The sequence below is a fragment of the Triturus cristatus genome, chromosome 11, assembly GCF_964204655.1.
Source record: "Triturus cristatus chromosome 11, aTriCri1.1, whole genome shotgun sequence".
Taxonomy (NCBI): Eukaryota; Metazoa; Chordata; class Amphibia; order Caudata; family Salamandridae; genus Triturus; species Triturus cristatus.
In genome coordinates this window covers 1,001,109,448-1,001,130,025 of record NC_140594.1, presented here as the reverse complement: position 1 = coordinate 1,001,130,025, position 20,578 = coordinate 1,001,109,448, and the positions used below count along the sequence as shown (strand labels likewise).

At 45.5% G+C, this 20,578-nt stretch overlaps 1 protein-coding gene across 9 annotated transcripts in view; it reads right to left on the bottom strand.

Annotated features, from left to right (window-relative positions):
- The window catches only part of LRRC34 (leucine rich repeat containing 34), a 341,237-nt gene that overhangs the window by 15,316 nt on the left and 305,343 nt on the right, over positions 1–20,578 (bottom strand). For all 9 annotated transcript variants that reach the window (XM_085633736.1, XM_085633737.1, XM_085633742.1 and 6 more), the window contains 2 exons: positions 13,020–13,174; positions 9,680–9,835 (listed from right to left, as the gene is read on the bottom strand). In XM_085633736.1, the coding sequence (XP_085489862.1) occupies positions 9,680–9,835; positions 13,020–13,174 (311 nt within the window). The remainder of the gene's footprint in view (positions 1–9,679; positions 9,836–13,019; positions 13,175–20,578) is intronic.

The following is a 20,578-nucleotide window of genomic DNA, read 5'->3' as shown; positions in this document are numbered from 1 at the left end:
CCAAGAAGTAGAGCTGTCAGGAGGAATACTGCCCTTTTGATGTGTGTTGCTTTGCTGGGTTGGCCTGCAGTTGCTGCTTCTGTCTTTGAGCAGTGAAAGAACTGGACTTTGCTTCTGAATTCTGCTTTTCCAACGTTCTCCAAGTGCTTGCGTGTGCTTGCCTCCTATTGGAAGTGTCATGGCCATCAAAGTCTTCCACTGCAACCTACCTGAACTCCACTCATGCGTGTTCTGACCTGCCAAGTGGTGCCAATACCAGTTCTGGGCCATTGGAGGATGTTCCTGCTGCAAAAGACTGCAAAATCGATGCATCGTCCTACCAGCGCTTGTTTTTCCGATGCTGCACTGCTGTGGGAGAGAAGTTTGCAAGCACCGCTGTTGTGCCCTTTACAAGATCTGTGTTTTAGCAGCGGTGACAGGAGCACAAGCCTAGCTCGAATCCAGTAAAAAACCCTGAGTAGTATTTTGTGTTCACAGCTCTATGCAGTTCAATGAAAGGTAAGTCTGGATCGATCAGATAGTCAGGTGTTTCTTGAAGAGCATCTTCTGCTGTGTTTTAGCCATTTCTATGATATCTCAATGATATCTCAATGATAAGATTTGCAATCACAGAATGCAGGTTCCATGATGGCTTTTAATCGGGTGCCAAATTTTGCAGTTATCCTAGCTTAGTGATCCTGCATGCTTAATGCACAGTGGAAAGTACCTTGAGCTTGATGTTTCGGTCCACCAGGAGTCAGTGGCATTCTTTTCAGACTGATTTTATGTAATCACAGTTTTCTAGCCACCAGTTTTCATGCCTTTGCAAATGAGTTTACTTTGGAACACCTGTAGTGGAGGGTGCAATAGTAAATGTGTCTCATTAGTTCTGTAACGCCCTGAACGTCTCAGGATCGTTTAACAGACACGATAATGAGAACGCAACCACTTGTGAAGGTTTAGTTATTTTAATGAAGGCAAAAATAATACAAGGAATAAACAAAGGTTATAGTCACTGGAATCCTCCAGGCTAAGTACGTTACCAGCCCACAGCACGGATGGTCCTAACCGTCCTCTGCATATACGCCGATCCCGGCGTATGCCAACAGAGGGCAGAAATGAAATGGCCGACAATGCCAATCGGTAGGCTGTGAGGGGCACAAAGAGTGTTGGGGAGAATCGAGGAGTCAGGGAAACACCCAGCCGGGGTCTCTACCTGAAGGGAGCAGCCGCTCAACCTCTTCCTCAGACTGCACCGGGACGTGGAGTCACCTCCTGGTGATGCGTCACCGATACCCCAATCACAAGCAAAGAAGACTGAACCGAGAGCAGCCGCTCGATCGATCCCGTGGACTTCCGAGTCTGTAATGCGGCAAACACCTCCTGGTGTGCGTTACAGCTGGCAGTCCCTGTATCTCTGGTCGGGCTGGGAGTTACGACTCCAACCAGCAAAAGCGCCACTGCGCTTTGACTCAGCCGAGTCAAAAAGCGAAGCTCAATGGTTATCCGGTAGAGCTTCCGGGTCCTTCACAGGTGACGATGGGGCAAGACACGGCCCAGGGAGTAACGACTCGACCTACCTCCGTTCTTGCCTTACTGGAGCACCACTCCGGAACACTGCTCTTCACTAAGCAGGTACGTCGGTGTAAACACAATATCCGACAGCGTTGTACCTCCCGGTTCCTCCCTTTATAGGGCGTGTTTTCCTTGAGTTATGTAACAGCTCTCCTGTTTACATAAGGGCGTGTTTTCCTTGAGTTATGTAACAGCTCTCCTGTTTACATAAGGGCGTGTTTTCCTTGAGTTATGTAACAGCTCTCCTGTTTACATAAGGGCGTGTTTTCCTTGAGTTATGTAACAGTTCTCCTGTTTACATAAGGGCGTGTTTTCCTCCCCTCGCATGACAGGAATTCTTGACAGTACATCCTCCCTCTCAGCGGCTCCCCACGGGTCCAGCGCTGGCAGGAAAACGCCGATGAAACAAGGAGACCAAGCGCGGAGCATGAACCCCTTCAGCCGGTTCCCATGACTGCTCCTCCGGGCCATAGCCTTTCCACGCAACCAGGTACCACAGCTTCCCCCTGCGCCATTTGGACGCCCGTATGCCCGACACTTCATACTCCACCTCCGACTCCACGCATACCGGCCTAGGTGTCCCAGACGGCTTGGAGGGTGCTGGTTTGAGCAATGATACATGAAAGACAGGGTGTATCCGCAATGACTGGGGCAAGCACACCTTCACGTTCACGGGACCCATACACTTGGTAATTCGATAGGGGCCCATGTACTTGGGATGGAACACACTGTTCTTTCGAAACCTCATGTTTCTTGTGGATATCCAGACGTAGTCTCCAGTGCGGTACAGTGGCCCGGGCCTTCTCTTCCTGTCTGCCGCAGCCTTGTATCTTCTCTTGGCCTCTATTAGGACAGCCCTTGAGCGCATCAACGTGTCTTTTATGTGTGCCACCCTGTCCGCTGTGGCGGGAATCCTGTCCTCTCTGAACGGATGTAGAAATGGCAAGAGCCTGGGATGTTGGCCATAGTTGCTATAGAACGGAGATGACTGTGTGGAGCTGTGAGTGGCGTTGTTATAGGCTATCTCTGCAACCCATAGCAAGTCGACCCATTTTTCCCTGCCCTGGTCCACAAAACATCGCAGATACTGTTTGAGCGTTTGGTTCAGGCGCTCGGTTTGGCCGTCCGTTTGAGGGTGGTAGCTGGTGGACAGGGCGGTCTTAACATGCAGCGCAGTGCACCAAGTCTTCCAGAATTGCGCAGTAAACTGCGACCCCCGGTCCGACACGATCACCCCAGGTAATCCATGCAGTCGTACCACATTCTTTAGGAGTAGTGACGCCAATTCCCCGGCCGTAGGGACTCTCTTGCAGGGGATGAAGTGCCCCATTTTCGTCAAGTAATCCACCACCACCAGTATTGCCGTCATCCCCTGGTCTACCGGTAGGCCCACCACGAAGTCCAGTGATATGCTATCCCATGGTCTATCCGGGGTCGGAAGTGGATGTAAGAGCCCTTGGGTTCGGCCATGGTCGGCCTTCATGGTAGCACACGTAGGACACTCCTGTCCCCACCTCCTGACATCCACTCTCATGGTTGGCCACCAGAAATGCCGTCCCATGCTAGCCACCGTTTTTTCAAAGCCCAAATGACCTGCGCATGGAGAGTCATGGCACCAGATGAATGCTTGTTTCCTTAGCCTAGGTGTGGGTATCAATAGGCACCTGCCCTTCAGGGGTATCCCGTCCTTCAGCTGCCATTCTCTGTGACTGAGGAGCCACCTCCGCCATGCGAATGACCTGATCCCTCTCTTTATTCCCCTCAGGAAAGTATCCGGTTGGATAACCCCCAATACCATCCTCGGGGAAATGATGGAATGCTCGGTCGCAGGCAATGGTTCCTTAACTGCAGATTGACGGGACAGGGCGTCTGCCTTCCGGTTTTCCGTCCCCGGCCGATATGTGATGCGGAAGTTGAACCCCGCAAAGAAGATCATCCACCGCAGCTGTCTGGGAGAAAGGTGTCTTGTGGCCGTCATGAACTGTAGGTTCCGATGGTCCGTGTACACCGATACCACATGTCTTGCCCCCATCAACCAATGCCTCCATTCGGTGAAGGCGTCCTTGATTGCGAGAAGCTCCTTCTCCGCAATATGGTAGTTGCGTTCGGCGTCGTTGAGTTTGCGGGACATGTACGCAACGGGATGAAGCACCCCTGTGTCGTGGTTGCGTTGGGACAGGATAGCCCCCAGCGCCACATCCGATGCGTCCGCTTCCACCACGTAGGGGAGATCCGGATCGGGGTGAGCCAACACCGGCGCCTTACCAAAGGCGCTTTTCAGGGCCTCAAAGGCTGTGTTCGCTTCAGGGGACCAGACAAACTCCTTGGACTTCCTCAGTAGCTGTGTGATTGGGGCCACCAATCCTGAAAATCCATCTATAAACCGCCTGTAAAAGTTGGCGAAGCCAATGAAACTTTGGACGTCCTTCAGGCTTTGGGGCACCGGCCATTCTTTCACCGCCTTTATCTTTCGTTCTGCCATCTCCTGTCCCTCTGGACTCAGCATCACTCAGAGGAATTCCACGGATGTGACGTGGAAGTCACACTTGCTGAGTTTACAAAACAGCATGTTTTCCCTCAGCTTTTGGAGCACAGCTTTGACGTGGTGTACGTGCTCCTCCACACTGGACGAATAGATGAGGATGTCGTCGATATATACGACCACGTAGATATCCAACTCCTCTCTGAATACCTCATTCAAAAAGTACCTCAAAACTGTGATAAGCCTGGGGGAGAGCCACATCTTTTTCTGCCGCTGTAGCCACCGTCTGACTCCCGCTCTCATCTGCGTCAAGGGATTCCGTTCTTATTCCACAATGCAGGATGCAATACGGTGACGTCAGTTCGATGCGATGTGTTGGCCAATCCACAGAGGGGTTGTGTTTCTGTAGCCACGGCAATCCCAATATGACGCCATATTGGGGCGCTCGGATGATGTTAAAATCGATTTGTTCCAAATGGTTCCTCCCACATCTCATCGGAAGGACCCCCGTGTGCTGCCCGATGGGCCCCGACACCAATCGCCTTCCGTCTACAGCATAGACGTCTTCGGGTACAGCTTTGGGAAGAAGCACTAGCCCTAGCCTGCATGCCTCGTTGTGGTCCATGAACATGCCAGTGGCCCCTGAATCCACCATGGCCACAACGGGTATCCACTGGTCATGCACTCCCACGTGCACCGTGAGAAACAGGTGTCGTTGTCCCTTAGTGACCGAGTTGGAAAGTGAAGGGATGGATGAGTGACTCCGAGATGCCCCTTCTTTGGTCTGGGAGTCCTCTAGTTTTCCGCCGGTACGTCCACCACGGCTGTTACCGACCGGTTGGCCCGATAACGTGACGTCTTCGGTTTGGCAGGGCATTCACGTACGTAGTGGCCTTTTTTGCCACAATATAGGCACAATCCTTGTTTACGGCGTGACTCTTTCTCCGTGGCTGTGAGGCTCGCTCGGATTGCGCCGATGTCCATGGGTTCTCCCTTGGATGCGGTGGCAGTTTCAGGACTTCCCACTGTCACATAGGATGGAAGGGATTTTCCTTTTCTCCCATGATCCCCCTTTCTTTCACTTAGCCTATGTTCCAGCCGTAATACCAGGTTGATAAGGCCCTCACATGTCTTGGGTTGTGGGTCAATATGAGCCACGGCGTCTTTGAGCTCATCGCACAGCCCGTGATGGAAGAGCGCCGTCTGTTTAGCAACAGGCCACTTGGTTTCCGCAACCAGCCTTCGGAACGCGTTGAGATACTGCACCAGGTCGTTGGATCCCTGTCTCAACTCAAGCATTTCACGGTCCGCCGTGTACGAGTCAGCCCTTCTGTCGAAGACCTTCAGGAATTCCTCGCGAAAAGCACCCCAATCACATAAGATGGGGTCGTCCCTGCTCACCAGAGGTACGGCCCATTGTGCCGCGTTTCCAGCCAAATAGGATATAAGGAAAGCCACACGAGCCTGACTCGTGGGGAACGCCCTTGGTTTGCACGATAAATGTAGCGCCACTTGTGTGAGGAATACCTGCACTGTGTTAGGATCCCCACTGTACCTCTCTGGTGTTGCCAAGGGGACGGCTACCGGCATTTCCACTACTACCGCAGGGGTCTGGTTCGTGAGGGAGGTGCTGGGCGTGAGCGGGTCCAATTGGATAGCATCCAGTCTGGCTTTTACATCGGCTGTTTCTTGCCTGGAGGCAGCCAATTCAATTTGCACGGTCGCTAAAGCAGCCAGCACATCATCAAGTGTTGCCATGTCTGTTATCGACCGGGAGACAGTTAGTGTTATTAAGGTCGGATATTTTGTAACGCCCTGAACGTCTCAGGATCGTTTAACAGACACGATAATGAGAACGCAACCACTTGTGAAGGTTTAGTTATTTTAATGAAGGCAAAAATAATACAAGGAATAAACAAAGGTTATAGTCACTGGAATCCTCCAGGCTAAGTACGTTACCAGCCCACAGCACGGATGGTCCTAACCGTCCTCTGCATATACGCCGATCCCGGCGTATGCCAACAGAGGGCAGAAATGAAATGGCCGACAATGCCAATCGGTAGGCTGTGAGGGGCACGAAGAGTGTTGGGGAGAATCGAGGAGTCAGGGAAACACCCAGCCGGGGTCTCTACCTGAAGGGAGCAGCCGCTCAACCTCTTCCTCAGACTGCACCGGGACGCGGAGTCACCTCCTGGTGATGCGTCACCGATACCCCAATCACAAGCAAAGAAGACTGAACCGAGAGCAGCCGCTCGATCGATCCCGTGGACTTCCGAGTCTGTAATGCGGCAAACACCTCCTGGTGTGCGTTACAGCTGGCAGTCCCTGTATCTCTGGTCGGGCTGGGAGTTACGACTCCAACCAGCAAAAGCGCCACTGCGCTTTGACTCAGCCGAGTCAAAAAGCGAAGCTCAATGGTTATCCGGTAGAGCTTCCGGGTCCTTCACAGGTGACGATGGGGCAAGACACGGCCCAGGGAGTAACGACTCGACCTACCTCCGTTCTTGCCTTACTGGAGCACCACTCCGGAACACTGCTCTTCACTAAGCAGGTACGTCGGTGTAAACACAATATCCGACAGCGTTGTACCTCCCGGTTCCTCCCTTTATAGGGCGTGTTTTCCTTGAGTTATGTAACAGCTCTCCTGTTTACATAAGGGCGTGTTTTCCTTGAGTTATGTAACAGCTCTCCTGTTTACATAAGGGCGTGTTTTCCTTGAGTTATGTAACAGCTCTCCTGTTTACATAAGGGCGTGTTTTCCTTGAGTTATGTAACAGTTCTCCTGTTTACATAAGGGCGTGTTTTCCTCCCCTCGCATGACAGGAATTCTTGACAGTTCAACCCGATGCCCAATTGGAGACATTTCCCTACTAGAGAGATCAGAAGATTGACACCCCTGCTCACTGTATTGACCCGGGCTGTAAATAAGAGTTTCCGATAAAATAGAACCAATTTCATTCCTTACTCTCAAGCGAGGTGTGTGGGGTATTCTGAAGTTTGATGGCTCAGCAAAGGGCAGTGACTAAGAAGCAGAATAGAAGGAAACCCTACCACAAGCCCAGAGAGTTGGCTCTGGTACTGGATGAAAGGGCAATAGAAAGGATGTAGAAATCTCCGACAGCCTTGCAGAACCAGTAGTGGTTGGATAGGATAGGTGGAAGACCACTAGACTGACCGTACTCAAGATGTTTTGGGGGAAACACCACAACTGAAGCATCAGCATCAGGATGAGGATGAGGAACCCTGGCAGAGGCATTGTTTTACTTGCCAGAAAACCTCCCATCATGAATCAGCAATATTTCCTATGGGACATGAGATTTAGATGGTAAATAAGGAATACAATCTTGGAGAGGTGATGAATTTAACTTCAATGGAGGCTTTTGCATTAGGGCTTTGGGGATCCCTGCAGTTGGCACCTTCTTTCTTACACGCTCTGCAGATGCATGGCATCTTTCCCAGTAGGACTTGTGCAGCCCGTTAAACCCACTACAGTGTTTTGAACTGTAAAGGCACCAACAGAATGTGAGTTTGGGCACTGTATGCTGCAGCCCTAGCAGGTGGCTTGCGTTACTCACCTCTATTCACCCCACCCCTCCTCACTTGTCACATGGTGAGGCTTGGTCAGTGATTCTTACTCAACCCACTACACAGTGTGAGCTAAGGGAAAGGGTTCAGATTACATTTAGACATTGTAGGAGGAAGCCACATGACTGACGTAACACTACTGCTTTGGGAAGGATCAGATGGAGCTGGCTGCCTGGATCTGTGCCTAGGCCACCTGCCCTGTAGCCAGCCTGAGCACCTATCCCACTCTGCATCAGTGATCATCAGCAAATGCACACATTTTCTTTGTTTGCGAACGTGAGAATCTGGCAGATTTTATGGCTTGTGCACTTCATTTTGTTCTCTATGGCAAAATGAGACCCTGTGAGAACCACACACTTCCCATGACCTCCTTTCACAATTTATGCTTTCTTGGCCATGTTCTTAGATACATTGTGCTGGAAAAGATACCATTATTAAAAAAGAATTCTCGTTGGGGAGGTACTCATTCAACCTCCCTTGTGATGAAGGTGTTCAGCATTCTTGCTATTCTCCTTTGCATATTGTGAATATGTATATAGGTGTGTTTGTCCACCTCTCTCCTTACTGCTCAGCAAAAGTTCATCTGAACTGCAGAGTACCACAGGAATCTTCTCTAACCCTTCATCTCTTCAATCTTTATATCCATCCCTTGATAAACACTCTCCAACAGAAAAAGGTGAAAATATATAATTACACTGATGACATCAGTTGATCCTTACCATCGATGATGCATCTAACTCAAAGGAGTTCTGCCAGAACACCATGTTATACATCAGAGACTGGATGAAGAGCAACCAGCTAAAACTCAACTCTGATAAGACAGAGATTGTCATAACAAACAATAAGATAAGTAATTGGGACCCTGCTTATTGGCTAACAGTGATGGGCTCTCCCCCTACTCCAAAGACAGCCGTAAAAAGCCTAGGTATTCAAATTGATGAGAACCTGTCCATGAAACCCCAGATAAGCACCGTGACGTCATCATGCTTCTTCCAACTAAGAAAAATTAGAAAAATCAGGAAATTCTTCTTAATAGAAGTAACTATCCAAATTATCATTGCACTAGTCATAACTTGAATTGACTATGTAAACGCCCTCTACCTAGGACTCCCTAAAGGCCTCATCGTAGACTTCAAATGGCACAAAACCGAGCAGCTAGAATCGTCTTCCAACAACCAAGGCACTGCCATATCAAGCCGCTGATGAAGAAGCTACACTGGTTCCTGGTGGCTCAACGGTCCATATTTAGGTTTAAGATTTCTTTATTAATTTCAAGACATGCATAAATTTACCACGGTACATATTTAAAACAGGATGTATCATCTTTAAATAACTCCACAACAATAGCCCTAAATACATATCTGCAAGAATCCAGAGCTATATCCCGAGGCCCAACCTCAGGTCAGCCCAAATGAACCATTTAATGGCTCCGAGATTTAAACACAAGAGTTTGGTAGGACCCAGTTTCTCAGTCCTCGGTCCCCAGGTCTGGAACACACTCCCAACTGTAATCAGACGAGCAGAAAACGACATGTGCTTTAGAAGGATGCTTAAAATGTAGCTGTTCTCACAAGCATATAGCTAAAAACCTGACCAGATAACGGCCTCTTAATCCAGCACCAAGAAACCTGTCGGTGAACGTGCGCTTTATGAAGTGGATATAACATAACATTATGCCCCAGTTCACCAGACAATACAATTCCATGCTGCTGGAACCCCTGTGCCTGTTTCCAGGCCAAAATAACTCTAAGAACGAGTGTTACAGACAAGTCAGGCCAGCAGCCATTAGACTAATATGGTGTAGGAAACCCCATTGCTGGATTCCTCTTCAGATTTCATATTTCCACCAGAAAGAAGAATTTACCATTGTCACCCACCTATATATCAGGCCATGTAGTGTCTATGAGGTGCAGTGACAGAAACACATCTCAAATATTGAGTGTAATACTTGCTTTGTTATAGTTTTGGTGGCAGAATACAGTTTGTATGCGAGCATAAGAATCTACACAAAGGAGAAATGTGGCATTGGAAATGTTAGTAAATGTTTGTAATACTAACGCTTTGAGGTTGTTGTTGTACATAGACAGGGCTTCGGCGAGATACATCGCTCCATCGTCTTCCATTCTGTTTGATGAAAGATCCAGGATTTCTAGACCTGTGTTCTGTTGCAAAAGTTTTGCTAAACATTTCACACCTTCTCGAGTGATTCTGTTACTGAAGAAAAAGAAATCGACATACATTTATAATGGAAGATTTCAGTGCAATGCTGACTGGGGTAGAAATAAATGTTTTAATGTGAATCTAAATGCTGGACTAACTTGTAATGTTCAACTTGAAGTTACATTCTACAATGCCAATAGATTTTTGCATCTCCGTTTTGGTTACAAAAATAAACTTGAGCATTAAGATGTGGCTGATTGCTCAGGTCTGGTCATTATTAATGCAACAAAGCGATAGAAAAAAGTGCATTAATCTTTGTCTTTTGTCCTTATTAACATGCTAATTTGATTTTACCATATTTATTGCTTTCAAACGAAAAGGACAGCAGTTACTTTCCAGCATGTGCACACTTCATGCAGAACTTCAATTCAAGTTACAAAAATGATACAATATTTTGAAAAAAGACAGGTGAATGAACATTTGGCATCATCTACCCAGAGCAGGTTTGATGCACACTGTTGATCAATTGATGACCTAATTCTGCTATTATTCATGTAAGCTATGCATGTTTTGACCATATCTCCTTACTTTTCCTAATGGTAAATCCTCTTGTACCTTCACGACAATCATTACCTGATATTTCACTCATATTTAGTTCTGACTAAATATATATGCAGTATTTTTTAAGGACGTTGCTATGGGGGATATCCTATATCTAGCCGTAATCTCACATCAACGTTATGTGTAACTTAGTTTCCTTGATATTATTCTTCTATTGGTATTCCTCCACTCTTAATGTCTAGCTTCTAACTAAAATGAACCTGGCATCAGAATGAAAGTACTTTTATCCAGAGAGCCTAGGAAGTGTAGCTTGAAAAAATAAGACCCAAATTGTTTGTACCGACAGCATGCATACAGATTTTAGAACCCTTGTTTACTGACAACTCTCATTTCCCTTCCCCAGCTACTATACATCCTAACTGTTAGCAGTACTTGCCTGACTGCTTTCAATAATATAAAATGCCTATTCCTTTTAATAACACAAGATTTCTATTCCTTTTGTATGCAAAGGCCAAGATGGCTGAATGCTTAATAAAAATAGGTTTTAAAAGGTTTTGCCAGCTCAGCAGCGCATAAGTAGTAAGCAGAACCCTTCTGTATTTGTTACACCAGGTTTCTCCAACCGGTTCATCGCAAGCTTCCAGTAGCTTGCAGACATCTTCAGAGTAGCTCACAGCCTTGAGTTCATTTTTAAATAAGGACAGGGTCACATTTTTCTTTTAAAGTTAAGGGAAGGCTGAATTAATTTTACATTATGATCATCAGGTTGCAGATAGCAGAGCCTGATAATGAGCAGTGCTCAGTCATATGTTGGACCCTGGCTGGGGCACAGACACGAAGAACTGAAGGACTGAGATATTTAACTCTTAAATAAAAGTCCATCTCAACTCGGAGAACAAAATTATATTTCTGTGGCCAGAAGAAACTGTTCCATATTTATAAATAAAAAAAAAACAGTCATTTTGTTTTTAAATGGGAGAAATTTAAAGTGAGTAAAAATATTTCTATGAAACATTATCCTAATGTGTTTCTCCACTTTAAGCCAATAACGGTCTTGGGGGCATATGTATCAAAGAATGCATTTATGATTCACAAATAGTGATTTTTAGAGAATCACTATTTGAGAATCGCAAAACGAGATGTAAATAAAATTTGCAATTTTTTTGCGAATCCTTGACATTCCTTAATTGCAACTCGCAAATTGCGAGTCGCAATTAAGGAATCGTTTACCATTCATTTCTATGGGCCAAGAGGCCATAGGAATGAATAGGAATTGCATGCGCAATTTGCGAGTACCCAATAGGTACTCGCAAATTGCGCATGCAATTTCAAGGGTGCAAGGGTTCCAAAAGGACACCCTGTTGCACCCCTGAAATGTGCATGTGTGCAAATGTGGCACACATGGCACTTTGAAGAAAGCAAAAAAGTGCTTTTTTCAAAGAAATCCCAATTTACCACCAACTTGAAGTTGGTGGTAATTTGCGATTTCTTATGCCAAAGTCGCACAACTTGGGTGCTTCATACGTCGCATTTAAGGAATCGCAATTTGAGATTCCTTAAATGCTATCGCAAAATAGTGAATCTCAAATTTTGCGATTCTCTAATTTGCGATGTCCTTTTGGGATGAGACATCCCAATAGGCCTTTTCCCATTCGCAAACGGGCCGATTCTGAGAATCGGCCCGTTTGCGAACGGGAAAAGGGCTTGATACATATGCCCCTTACATTTTTATGAAGCATGTTCCTTCACTTTAAATTCCTCCCATTTAAACAAATGGCCGTATTTTTCTGTTATAAATATGGCACAGTGTCTACAGGCCACTGAGAGAAAGATGCCTGCTGTTTGTAAATGTGACACTTGAAAATGGGAGAAAATTTAAATGCTGATTTTCTTATGGAATCTATATAAACATAAAGTTAACTCTTCAGTTTTATTGTCTTCCATTTCATTTCAAAGTGTTGCCCTTACTCATAGAAGGCATCTTGGTCCCAGTGGCTGGCAGACATGATGCCATATTCATAATCCAAAAATACAGCCATTATTTTAAGTGGGAGAAATTTAAAGTGCAGAAAATGTGTCCATATTATGAACATTTTTGCAGAATATTTTTCAGCACTTTAAATTTCTCCCATTTAAAGAAAATGGTTGTATGTTTGTGTTATACGTGTATCCCAAGCACATACAACACAGTTATCAGTCACTCATACACAAGAATCCCATTCATAAGCACACATGTCCATAAATCCCCAAAGACCACGCTCTCATTGACACACATTGCAGCCCTGTCATAGTGCCCCTAGTCAAAGTATTTTGTTCAAACCATAGTCTCTGGCTCTATGGACATTAGGCTTAAAGTCAATGAAGCTGGGTGTTCGGGTGTCTGGTAACAGTGCGCAAGTTGCTTAGCCTTCAGTACTTCACGAAGATTTTCAGTGATCAGAAGTAGCTCTAACTACAGAAAAGGTTGGAGAACCCTGCATTACGCCAATTATTTGGGATCATCCTTCAGCAATGTTAGTACACACCTGACAAAAACTGATACCCTGACAACAGATTTTTATTTGACAAAGAATTAGGGTTGCTGCTGTCTATTTTGGAGTCTTTTGAGAAAGGCCTCTGACTGTGAGCAATAAACAAATGCATAAATAAGTAATACATTGGAAAAGATAGCTCTTACCAGCTCAAGTCAAGATATCGCAAGGTAAAGTTCTTCTCTAATCCTTCACACAGTCGTGCTATTGCCGTATCTGTCAGTTCGTGTTTACTAAGATGCAGTTCTTGAAGACAGTAATTTACTTCCAGCATAGTTGCAAAATGTATCGCTATTTCTTCCTAAAAAACAAATCGGTGATAAACTGTAAATTATTTAGAAAATACTGAACTAAGATTTAATTTCCTAATGTACTGTAAGAGAAAATATATTTGACCAAACATAACAAAATAATTCCTGTAAAATCATATAGTAGAACTTCTTTTGTCAGGACTTGCCAGCAAATAATAAAACAGGACGGTTTCAGACGGTAAAAAACAACAACTGTTCCTATCTGAGAAGGACCAAGGCTGATTTGCTGATGGCTTGTCCTTGTCTGGTGTAGTATAGAAGATGAAAAATGATGGACTGGAATGCAGCCCAAAAGATAGCCAAGGCCCGAAACTATGTCCAAAGGGTCAATAGGAAAACTCTTTAAATCAAAGAGTCTCGAGGCTTGATATTGACGCACGTCATAGGCCACATTGGGGGAAGGATGAAAAAAGTACAGGAAATGACAATATCTGTGAAATAAATGTGCTGTACAACACAAAATGCTACTGAACACAGTCTGCAAGCAACATCAGCACCCCGCATGAGAACCAACATGGCTGCCTCCACCCTGTCCAAGTGCAATTCCTAAAATGGTGACACAGTAGCTAGACAACAGCCAGACCAAAAAAAAGTGGAATCTAGCAAAACGTCAAGTGCCTTGCCATGGTAGCATGTGTGGTGTGTGTGTATATCTATATCTATCTATCTATCTATCTATCTATCTATCTATCTATCTATCTATATATATATATATATATATATATATATATATATATATATATATATATATATATATTCAAAAAAAGAGATTGGGTTACAGGTAAATTGTCTGGCGCTCCAACAGTCTCAGACACTGGTCCCCACCAAATACAGGACGCTTTTCTACTTAGCGGTAAGAAGGAGACCTGCACATTAGAAATAGATACTGGTCGACCGATTTGAACGATATCAGGTCTAGAATATTATTCGCTCTAGGATGTTAAATCCTTCTCCTTTGCATTATATTTAAGTCTAGAACTCCATTAGAGATCTGTTTACTGAAATATATCCCCAGTACATCTTGCTATTTAAGGTAAATAGAGAGTATAGCAGGGACAATGCATGACATTTAATGAACGGAATACATTTCTAATATCTCTGTGAGCATAACGCGACTAAATAGATTCCATAAGATATTTGATTATCGCAATTTGCATCATATTTTGTGTCTTAGTTTTGAGGATAGTATAGTGTCTAAATGGACCTTTAAGATATCTGATCAATGTATTAAAACCTTTGAAAGTAGAGTGGGACTAAATAGACTGTTAATTATTATTTTTAGATCGTATCATGGAACGCTAAACAAACTTTTCAAACTAACAAGATTTTAAAGACAAGATTTCTATGAGGAATATATACACGAATAAAGGTGAGATTATATTCATTTGGGGCTATTTGGTGCAAATAAAGATGGTAGATTCAAGACACTAAGGCCAAAATTGACAAGTAAAAAATAATAAATAAGAAACAAAAAATGAAAAATAAAAAATAATTATTAAAAATTTTATCTTAGGAACTGCTTCAAAATATAGGGAGCCTGTATCACTTTGGAAGTATCTTTCGAGCCCTTCTGAAAAGAGATTTATAATGGAAGATGAGGTAAACTCTGCTCCTGCGCTAACCTTATTACAGATGTATTTGGATATCAGATGTATATGTTGATAAATCTAAGATTAATGACAGTTTATTAGCTTGCCAGCCCTATTTTTCTCTTACATTTCTCTTTCTATATTTTTGCATTATATTTTGTCTCCTTTTTTCTTTTCTCTCTCCCCTTTTCTTCACCTTTAAGTACAGTATAACGTGTGGGGTAGTATACAGATTGAATTTTTTAATTTAGGTTAAGAATACTAAAGAATGTATGTATATTTGAACAAAAATAAGTATGTACATATGAGTTCTAAGTGTATTATTTTTGTTTATGTGACAGCCCTGAAGAAGCGCAGTTGGCGCGAAACACGTGTTGGCACTTTTTGTGATACATTTTGTGAACTTTGACTTCTAAAGAAACAAGAATAAAAACATCATTTAATGAATGAACAAGAAGACTAATCGTCTATGTATTATTGAATCTGTGGATTTGTATTGTTCTCAGATGTGTTTGTGTTTAATATATATATATATATATATATATATATATATTATATATATATATATATATTATATATATATATATATATATATATATATATATATACCACCTTAGCTATTCTTCCTGCAGTGCTTAATTTATAAAAAAATAAAAAGTGCCGGGCCCTAAGATTTACTCAGAAGCCCGTGACCAGTGCTTTTGGATGTTAACGTGCTGAATACTATGGCTCTGTAGTCTTGATTCAACTTTAATCCACCATGAGACACTCCCTGCCTCTCACTGTCCAGGTTCCTGCTTTCTCCCCTTGTCACATTTTTTAAATCTTTTTTTTCCTCTTTTTACCACCTTTTGCATTCTTCCCTCTCTTGCTCTGGGTCAAAGTCAAATAAGTGCAGTAACCAAACAAGCATTAAAAATGCAATAGTTCTCGCCTTTCATTAAGTTAAAGCCATTTGCTTTGCTATACAATACTATTAGCAAAGGAAATGGCTTTAACTTAATTAAAGGCAGGACCTATTGAATTTTCAATGCTTGTTTTCCTTTTGTTTCCAGTTGTAATCTTATCTCTCACCTCGCTTCAGGTTTCCTTGTTCTTATACGGCCTTGCATCTTTTTCAAATGGATATACCCCATTGGGTACTGTCCACCCTCGCTGACGTGTTGTCTTATTTATCTAAGCATCCATGAGGTCACCCCGAGGTCAGTCCTCATTTCAAACTCTCATTTTTCTTCTGCTCAGCGAGATGTCAGATGTGCATCTTTATCGCCCCTCCTCCTCTCACCCCTTTAAAAAATCTTCCCTGACCAGACACCACAAAAGAGATGTCTCTTGTGCCCCGTTCCCCTGAGCCCGACTTTCAACAGAAAACCCTACAGCGGGAACCCCAGCGACTGCTTGTCCTACCAACAGCAGACCAAGGAGAAGCCACAAGAGCTCCTAAGACGCAGAGTGTCAGCAAAGGAGGTGTGGGAAGACAAGAACAGAGGAGGGTAGAAAATACGAGAAAGCGAGTAAGAAGACTGATACAGTATAGAGGGAAGCTGGAGGGAGGAAAGGAAACGAGAGAAGAGGTGGAGCAAGGGCTGGGAAAGATGAAGAAAAAATGAAGAGCCAGGAAAAGGAGTGAAGAAAATGAGGGAGCGAGAAAGAGAATTATAAACCAAGAAAGGTGAGGGGTAAAAACATTGGGAGAGGAGATGGGAAGAGGTATGGAATGAATGAGGGAGAAAGTGAGAAGAGGAGAAGAAAGTGAGGCAAACTGAGATAGGTAGAAGAGTAGGGAGAACTACAGTAAGAAGATAGAATGGATAACCTTTGGAGGCATTGGGAATTATTGATACTATTTCTGGTTTTAGCCAAATCCATTTAACATTTGCGAGCGCTCGGCAACTCCACCGGAAATAACGTTAACAAAGAAGCATTGCCAAATTCAAAAGGACATACTAAGTAATGAAGATCTGATATGTGCCACCGCGGGAACTGGAGGTGTGTACTCCAGCCTCCTGCCCCTGAGAGGCCCATGCACAGACAGTTCTCGTCACTGACAGCTGATGCATGTGTAAATCTGCAACAAGCACAGACCTGATCTTTTCCAAGTTCATTCTGTAGCCACAGGGCACCCGCTGATTGCAACACGTGGAGGCCCATGCCACCCGGGCGCGGGACACGGAGCAGAGACAAACAGGCCACACGATACCCAGCGGCCGCACAGAGCCTCTAATCTGGTCTTCCAAGAAAGGCGTGTTGAAATATGTCCCGTTCTTCCGTGAAGGCAGCTGCATTCCTGACGTGAAATTCCCTAACCCCTAGTCAACCACAGACCCAAATCTGGTTCAAGCACCTTGTTTCGGGAAGAATCTTTTCAGCAAACAACGGGTGACAAGCTCCCAAGTCCTCGCATCGCCCCAAACAATCTATTTTATTAGGGGGGGGGGGGGGGTTACACAGTAACATCACCTAGGTAAAACATCATTTGGGAGCCCGCATCAATCCATGTACAGCAATTTCACACAAGTCTCGTAAAACTGTTCGGCTCTTCACCACATGCTTTTACGTCCGGCCTTTCACCATTCTGTGGCTGACTAACAGCCACTGAGCTGGCTAGAGGCATTTCCGTTTGTGGTGTGCACTCGGTAAATAGTTATTATTGGAATCAATGTGCAAGTATGCATTTGTAAACCCTGGTAGGCGTAGCGGGCGGTAAAACTTAGGGATGTCCATCTATCACGGAGAATATTCGGTTCGACAGCAACTCGAATATTTCAAACCAGCAGCTGGGGACGACAACACAATAAACGAAGATGTCTCCAGCCCAGGCGCCATCTAAACATTCACCTGTATGTGTATGGCATTTCTCAGTGGTCAAGGGAGGCTGTGAAAAGCAAAGGCCCCCTTTGGTTCAAATATCGGTGGTATTCTGAGCTGTGTTAACTTCCTTCAGGAGGAGAAAGCGGACTTCTTTGACCAACAAAGGCGGAACTGCATTTATTTGTAAGCTCTCTTCGGGACTAGAATGCTAGCAGTCACTCTCCTTATCCTCTTCTATGATGGGGGGTGGGGGACCAAATCCTGTGACTGGCCTGGTGGAGAATGCGGGGACAGCGTCTAGCGAGTGCTGTGTGCGGCGCCGGCCGCCACTGTCAAACTAAAAGCGCACTGAATAACAAGGCTTTGCCCGAGAGAGGTGGCAACAGGAGCACGCCGAGGTGCATTTTAAACAAGCTGTCGGCGTTGTGTGAAAAATATAGTGCGTAGCAGCTAATGAAGGAGAGTGTGTAACACCGCAAGTGAGAGATCCAATCCCGGTGGGCGGGGCCAAAAGTGGACAGGGTGGTAACGAACAAGTTACTTACCTTCGGTAACGCTTTTTCTGGTGGATACAGTATCTGCCTGTGGATTCCTCACCTTGTGAATATCCCCTGCGCCAGCATTCCACAGAACTTTTTTCCCAGCTCTCTACGCCGACGTGGACGACGTCATAATGCATCGGCTCCGCTCGCGACTCCGTATTATGTCACCGGAGCCATAAGAGAGCCACGTCGGCGTGATGACGTCAGTTCCACCCATTTTTTCCGTGCCCCCGAGGCGCACAGGTGGACCAACGACAGACTCAAAGTATACACAGTATACAATATACAATCAAATATACACAGTACATAAACCAAAGGAAAGATAAACAAAATAAGCATTTCCTACAAATGTACCAGAAAGCATAACAACATTTCAAACAAGACAACTTTTAAGGTATACAAAGGTGGACAACGGGGAGGCGGGTGGGCCAGTGAGGAATCCACAGGCAGATACTGTATTCACCAGAAAAAGCGTTACCGAAGGTAAGTAACTTGTTCTTCTGATGGATACATCTGCCAGTGGATTCCTCACCTTGTGAATAGATTCCCACAGCAGTCCCCACTCCCAGAGGAGGGTGTCCACCTTCCTATACCAGAAAGTCTTGCAATACAGAGCGCGCGAAGTGGCCCTCCCTCCTCATCTCAGAGTCCAAGCAATAATGCTTTGCGAAAGTATGGAGGGAGGCCCAAGTCGTGGCTTTACAAATATCTGCCACAGGAACACCCCGGGCCAAAGCAGATGTAGATGATTTAGCTCTAGTTGAATGAGCTCTAATACCCTCAGGAGGAACCTTACCAGCCAGGGCATAGCAGATCTTGATGGAAAGGATGATCCACCTTGATAGAGTGCGCTTGTGCACCGCTCTTCCTTTGGAATGTCCAACATAACCCACGAAGAGCTGATCTTCCCGACGAAAGTCTTTCGTTCTGTCCAAGTAAAAGCTGACAGCTCTTTTTGGGTCCAGGCGATGAAACCTTTCCTCCTCCTTGGAGGGATGAGGAGGTGGATAAAAAACAGGGAGAGTAATAGACTGCCCCAAATGAAACGGAGTAACAACTTTGGGCAGGAAAACAGCCCTGGTCCTGAGCACCATCCTTTCAGCATGTAATGTTAGAAAAGGGGGTTTAAAACTAAGAGCTTGAAGCTCACTCACCCTCCTTGCCGAGGTTATGGCTACAAGAAAGACCGTCTTAAAGGACAACAGCCTCAAAGGACAACTATGAAGAGGCTCAAACGGGGACCCCATCAGAAAAGTTAAGACAAGATTGAGGTCCCACTGCGGCATTACAAAAGGAGTAGGAGGAAACTTGTTTGTAAGGCCTTTGATAAACCTTAGTACAACCGGAGATTTAAATAATGACGGTTGATCAGGTAGACATAGAAAGGCCGATAAGGCCGAAAGATAGCCCTTGACCGTGGCCACAGCACAGCCCTGCTGAGCCAAGGAAAGGGCAAACTGGAGCACCTCAGAAAGGGTCAATGGATCTCTCTCCACACCATTTTACAAACTTAGACCACCTGTAGGAGTAAATGGACTTGGTGGAGTGTCGCCTGGCCAATAAAATAACATCCACCACATCAGGTGGGAGAGAGAACGAACTCAGGTTGCCCCGTTCAATCTCCAGGCATGAAGGTGTAAGCTCTGGAGGTGGGGGTGTAGAACCTGCCCCTCCGACTGCGAGAGGAGGTCTGCCCTCAGAGGGAGACGGAGCGGAGGGCACGAGGAGAGGTGGAGAAGATCTGTGAACCACACCCTTCTTGGCCAATCCGGGGCGATCAAAATGATTCGGGCCCAGTCTTGGCGAATCTTCCTCAGAACCCGAGGAATCAAGGGTATGGGAGGAAACACGTAAAGGAGTCGAGAGCCTCAACTCAACTGAAATGCGTCCCCCAACGCCCCCTGCATCGGAAACTGGAGACTGCAGAATGATGGGCAGTGCGCGTTCTCGCGGGTGGCAAACAGGTCCACCCGAGGGGTTCCCCACGTCCGAAAGACGTAACGAACCACCTCCGGATGGAGCCTCCACTCGTGGTCGGCATAGAACTGCCGACTGAGACTATCCGCATGCACGTTCAGCACCCCGGCCAGATGATTTGCCATCAGACAAATCCGATGGTCCTGCGCCCAGGACCAAAGACGCAGGGCCTCTCTGCAGAGACAATGCGACCCCACTCCTCCCTGCTTGTTGACATACCACATCGCGGTAGTGTTGTCCGTCAGGACTTGAGCAGACTGACCGCGAAGGGAAGGGAGGAAGGCCTTGAGTGCCAAACGAATCACCCGCAATTCCAAACTGGTTGATGTGAAGCAACCTCTCCTCCGGAGACCAAAGACCCTTGATCTCCAGATCCCCCAGATGAGCACCCCACCCTAAGGTGGAGGCATCCGTTATCACCGTGGCCACCGATGGAGGTAGAGGGAAGGGCTTTCCTTGAGACAGATTGCCCTCC